General features: G+C 35.9%; 1 protein-coding gene across 2 annotated transcripts in view; it reads left to right on the top strand.

The window, feature by feature from the left end:
- gpc5c (glypican 5c) overlaps positions 1-6,000 on the top strand; it is a 120,477-nt gene that overhangs the window by 95,282 nt on the left and 19,195 nt on the right. For both annotated transcript variants that reach the window (XM_088428573.1, XM_088428571.1), the window contains one exon: positions 420-558. In XM_088428573.1, the coding sequence (XP_088284699.1) occupies positions 420-558 (139 nt within the window). The remainder of the gene's footprint in view (positions 1-419; positions 559-6,000) is intronic.

The raw sequence follows: 6,000 nt of genomic DNA, 5'->3' as shown, positions 1-6,000 counted from the left end.
AAATTGAACATGAAGCAGCTTTTGGCTAAATAGTGTTGGTTAGTGAGCCCTTTGTCCAAAGACGGGCTTTCTAAAATTCACCAAGTGCTGATGCTTTTTGTAGGTGTAGAAAATAGAAAAGCAGCTGAAGTTTGATAATATTCAACATAAAACTATAACATGGTTAAATACAGCATTTCCTGTTTTGTTCTTTTTCTTCGAAGTTTGCATCATCTCAAACTAAGGTTGCTGCCATCTAGTGGTAAAGAGAGGAATTACACACGATTTTATAACAAAAGATGGAAAAATAAATATATTAATAATACAAAATAAATCTGCGAAATAGTGGCACCCATAGCCTAATATACTATATACTTATGTATTTTGTATCCTTGTAAGTTCGCTCTTGCAGCGAGTAACAAAGCGGGTTTGTCGTCCAGGAAATCCAAGAGAAATTTCCAAATCTGGGTCAGGTGGATGCCTGGGAGGAGCTGGGCAGCGGGGAGACGGAGGGCAGCGCCGCAGATTGCGATGACGAAGACGGATGTCAAGGATCGGGAGACGCTCAAGACGCAACCTGTGAGTCACGTGCGCACTTTTCACTTCGCCCTGCAACAAAACAAAAAAAAAACGTCTTCTCAACTTGACACGGCAAGCCCATTTCGGTTTTGAATCAACATGCTAGGAAATGTTGTTCGGGCTTGTGTTGCCTTTCACATTGTTTTTGATGACAGTCTAATCCAGCGGGTCTTAACCGTTTTTTTTTTTAAATAATGTCCAGCTTGTGAAATACTTTTTCAGCCAGGTACACATCCCCAAAGTAGGACTGACAACAGAGTACAGTGCTATCTACACCTGATTTTTTTCCTCCCTAACTTTGGTAGTACATTTGTACTGATATATTTAGGTCTCATTTCATTCGGCAACTGCAGAAGATGCATTTTAAAAATTGGAAAATGTCATCACTAATGACAATGTTCATCCATATAAAAGAAAGAAGTCACAAATTGCAACTAAGCAATATATTGTTTTATATTTCAATTTATTTGCTCTGAATTTGAAAAGACCACTCCTGTCACAACATTCTATCTAGAGCATCAAATTAGATTAGCTGGAACTTGCAGAAATTCTTTTAAAAAATTACGTACCTGGTGAAATGTTTTCATGTACCCCAGGGATAGAGAGAGCTTATATATATATATATATATATATATATATATATATATATATATATATATATATATATATATATATATATATATATATATATATATATATATATATAACCAATGATTGGAGCAAAATGAGGGAGAAATTACAAAAAAATAAAAAAATACAATTTACATACAATATTTTACATCAGAGACACAGTAACAACCAATTGGTTTCCCGATGTTCCAGTTAATATGCTCTTAATTTGAAAATAAAACCATTATGTTCATGTCACAGCATAAAGAGCATCAAATTACATTTGCATCCATAAAAACAAAAACGCCACAAGATAAAAACATTTTGCAAAGGAGACACGATAACATATTTTACCAATTACGTTCCTTTGTGTTCCAGTTAATTTGCTCTTAATTTCATTAAAACCCCAAAACGTAGTTTTATATTTTTCTTTAAACATTTAATCTAAGGGATTCATGGTTTTTATTTATTTATTAATTTGTTTTTGAAAGAAGAGGGATCTTAAAATGGTTGGTACTATCGCTTTGGGTAATTAAGTATTAAACTAATCATATATTTTAGATATTTAAGTACTATAGTGGCTTTAGGAACAAAAGTAATCGCTTGATAGATCAGTAACAGCCTTTTTTGACGCGGCTTTCAATAAATGATCCAAAAAACAACAAAAAAAAACTTGCATAGAAATTGTAAAAAAATACTAGCTGGAATTGGACATCTGAACTCTTAAAAAATGTGTTTGGGACTAAAAGAGTTCATTTGAGAAGAAGAAAAAAATGTAGTTTTCTTGACGGCGTAAAAAGCATGAATGTAAATTTGCTGATACCTTCAAAAACTTGTTAAAATTTCACATTTGAAGTGTATTCCTGTACCCCTGGGGGTACACAACATAACCCCAATTGAGAGCCACTGCCCTAATCAACAAACAAGCACAAAGTACAAATAAACAACACAGCCAAACGTGTCATTAACAACCACAATCACATTTAAAAATAAGTCCTCAATATAACAAAACGTAATTAGAATCATGATATTGAAATCAGAAATGCTTGTTTGATTTCCTCACTTAGCCACACACACACAAAAAAAAATCTCATTGAATATTTAAACTCACTCAATGCAGTAGTTTTACTATGTAGCTTTTTTTTAGCGATCGATAGCCATTACACTGCAAGTTCCACGCAACTCTGGACGAATCCTTTTGGCCCTGCTCCTTGTTACCATGGAGATAAAACATGCTGGTCCTGCTTCCAGCTCACTAACAGCAGTGAAAAATCAATCAAAGCCACCGGGTGAGATTTACTGAACAAAACCCTTAAGTGTGTATCTTAAGTATAAATCGATAGCCCGCTGAGGCCAGGAGACCGTCCCGCGGACATTTCGTTTTTATGCGTTGATTTTATCAACGACTAATATGATGCTATTTTGGGGAAATGTTATTGACCTTTTTGGCTCATGGCTTTACAAAAAAATAAAAAATAAGGATTGCTTTTTACCGATTAAAAATGAACTTTTAACCAGCTTTGCTTATCGGTATGATCTGTTTGGAAAATTTTACAAAGCGTTCCGTCAAAGACCATTTCAGATGTCCCTTTATTCATATCTTTTTTTTTTGTTTGTTTTTATCTCCCACTTGAGTTTGGGGTCAAAGAGTCATTTTCTGTTCCATCTGTTTGCTGTGACCAACTCCCGAGGTCCGTGTTAAAAGGGGCCATGGCCGCCCATTGTTCTGCCAAGAGAGACTTCATTAGCAAACTAATGAACATTGCTAATCTACACAGAGCAGACTCACTGTCTCTTTTATCACTTGGATGTGATAGAAAGGCTCACTTAGGAGACGGGAGTCCTGCGTCTCACATTCTTGGACCTCCGGCATACTCAGCAGAGGACACATTTTGTCCGTGCATAGTCACCTATGCTAGTATCGTCCTATGGGACGATTTTATTTAGAAGTTACGAGCGAAAGCGTGGAAGGGACACTGAACTGGTTATCATTTACTATGAGAGCACCGCTTAATAAATTTTGACTCTGAAAAATGTCAGTGTTCCTCCGATCGTTGATCGTGCATCTAGCGTGCGGATGACGCGGTATGTGGGAGATTGATTGACAATGGCCTATAGTCCTTTTGTCAATCAGGATGCAGACAAAAATGCAGCCATTAAAATAAAGCCCCAAAGTGAAGGAACTCTGTCTGGGTTTGTGTTTACATGAACCATTTGAGACAAAAAAGAAACCATGCTAGTTGTCGTTTAGCGGCCAGATTCCCTGCAGATATTAATTTTACCTCACAACAGGACATATGAGCTATATAGATACATAATATTCTGGTCAAACAAAGTCTCACTATGAAACTCAGTATTATGGCCTGCAAGATTTAATTTCCAATAACTAGAATAACACTGAACCACAAAAGTTGAAACCAGGCACTTTGACGTTTCATGTTTATTGAATATGTTTCACTTTTTCAAATTACAAAAGGGATACTCAGTTCTAAATAATGTGGTGGATGAATACATGAATCCAGCTGTGGTTGAACTTGTACCTGATGGCCGTATCTCACGTGGCTTATCATGCGCCTCTGAATTCAACCATAATAAATTCAACTGAATCAATAGCGATACAAACATATTGTCATCCATAATATTGTCCACACTCATATTTCAGCCTGCCATCTTGTCTATTAAGAATGAGTCTGCTATTTTATACAAGCCAGATGATACATGGAATTTGCTTGTGTAACACCCAGATTTCATCATGCAGTAAACAAGCGATACAATAGAACAGTTGGCACATAGACTAAATGACTTACATTGTGGCATTTTACTTCTAAAAAAATCTCAATTACCATACATTTTGGACAGTTTTCTAATTAATAGCAAATTTATTGGAAGAGGAAGCAACTTAATGGTAAAATCTTTTTAGTGACTCCTGTGCAAAATGTTGCATGCTTCTATTTTGTACGTTTTGTACAGACCTACATTATCATTATCGACGCAATTTTTTGGCAAACGAGACGCTACGGTTAAAAATACAGCATGACCCTGAACAGCTCTTATTAAGTTCGATAAAAACAAGAGCACTCGTAAAAAAATGAACACATGCATGAATATGACTATTTTGCCTCCGAGCATCTCAACAATTATGAATATATGCAACATACAAAATTTTGAAGGCCAAAACGGTAGAATGCATTATTTTTCCTTCTCCAATGTGCATGTACAGTTATATTGCACGATGCTTGGCCTGCCCGATCATGATACACAAGCTACCCTTGCCTGGAGACATGTTAGTGTACTTTATGTGCCGGCTAAACAAAGGCTGCACATTAAGAGCTGTCGTGGCCAAGCTAAGAGAAGAAATAAGGGAATCTGCAGTCAACCGTTGCTTTCCTCACCCCTGCAGCAACCAGGCGCCTTTTTCTGCTTTGCTTTGCTTTGCCGTTTGCCGACTGAATTAGCCAAGTGGCTCTAATTCATTGCTAGCTAGCTAGCGCATTAATGGATCAATTACTAAGTCATTCAATCCCAAAGGCATATGTTTCCTTTTTTTTTTTTTTTTATTTCAGACATTCAATTCCAACTATCTAATTATATATTTTCTTATGTATATTTTTTTATATTTTTTTAATATTTTCCAACTATATAATGTGTTCAATGCAACCAACTCGTCAAATATGACTATTTAATCACGTAGGTCTAGTAATCGCTATTTACTGTATTTTCCGCAATATAAGGCGCACCTAAAAGCCTTATTTTTTTAAAAATGCTGATGGTGGACCTTATATATGGATCAATATTGAGATTGGGATTCAAAAATGGGAATGAACTGATAAAGTAAGCTTTACCTGTTTCTTTTGTGTGTTGCAGTTGAACAAGGTTGCTCATATTGACATTGAGCTATTATGCTTTTGAGAGTTCAGAGTTATTATTTGAGTTATTATTCTTATTACTTTAAATATTACTATATTGTGATTGAAAAAGTTTTAAATTATGTCATTAATTGAGGGTGCGCCTTATAATCCGATGTGTCTTATATATGGAAAAAAGTTTGTACTGAAGTGGACACTGAATGGCTGTCATTACGTTTGGCATAACTTGTGGTTGGGAGGACAGAAAGAAGACGTGAAAATGAAACAGCTTGTGAGAGTTGTCGTTCTGATGAACCGTAAATAGTATAAAACTGAATAACGGCCAGACAGCACCCTTGATGACGGTAGAATATTATGCTTTCTATGTACGGAGAAGCTTGTTTAACACAGACACAGCTCAAGTTTAGCCTACTACATCAATGCGATGCACCCAGCCACAGCTAACAATGGAATTAAGATTCAAATTTAGCAAAGCTGTTTGTTAGACTAAGCTGGAGAACATCCGGCTTTTGAACCAGTCTGCGACAGACAAGATGAACAATATTTTTTTAATGTTATTTTCTAAATATTCGGCAATTGACAAAAGAAAACAACAATACTTCCTCTCAATGATTACAACTAAAGTTTGTAGCCAGCACTTGGGACTGGTCTCAAATAAAGCGGAAGGTACATGGTTAATATTGGATTTGTTCGAGAAAATAAATTCACATTTTTCTTGCTGGTTTACAATTCATGCAGAAATAAACATCGCTGGTAAAAAAAAAAATAAAAAATAGGCCCAAGTGATGTGAAGCAAAAAAAACAAAAAAAAAAACATAATGGTGCTGCCAGGGAAGTGCGATTCTGTTTTAGTAACAAACACCATCTGTCAGTTGGTGAGCTCATCATGACTGCGAAGACATTGCTTACACATGCTCAAGTTCAGTATCAGCGCTCGGAGCAACTGCCTTTGTTTGCTGAGATTTAT

Source organism: Hippichthys cyanospilos, chromosome 12 (genome assembly GCF_059441005.1).
Source record: "Hippichthys cyanospilos isolate Australia breed blue-spotted pipefish chromosome 12, RoL_Hcya_1.0, whole genome shotgun sequence".
Classification (NCBI taxonomy): Eukaryota; Metazoa; Chordata; class Actinopteri; order Syngnathiformes; family Syngnathidae; genus Hippichthys; species Hippichthys cyanospilos.
The sequence above is the reverse complement of the archived record's forward strand: the minus strand, read 5'-3'. Positions and strand labels throughout refer to the sequence as shown.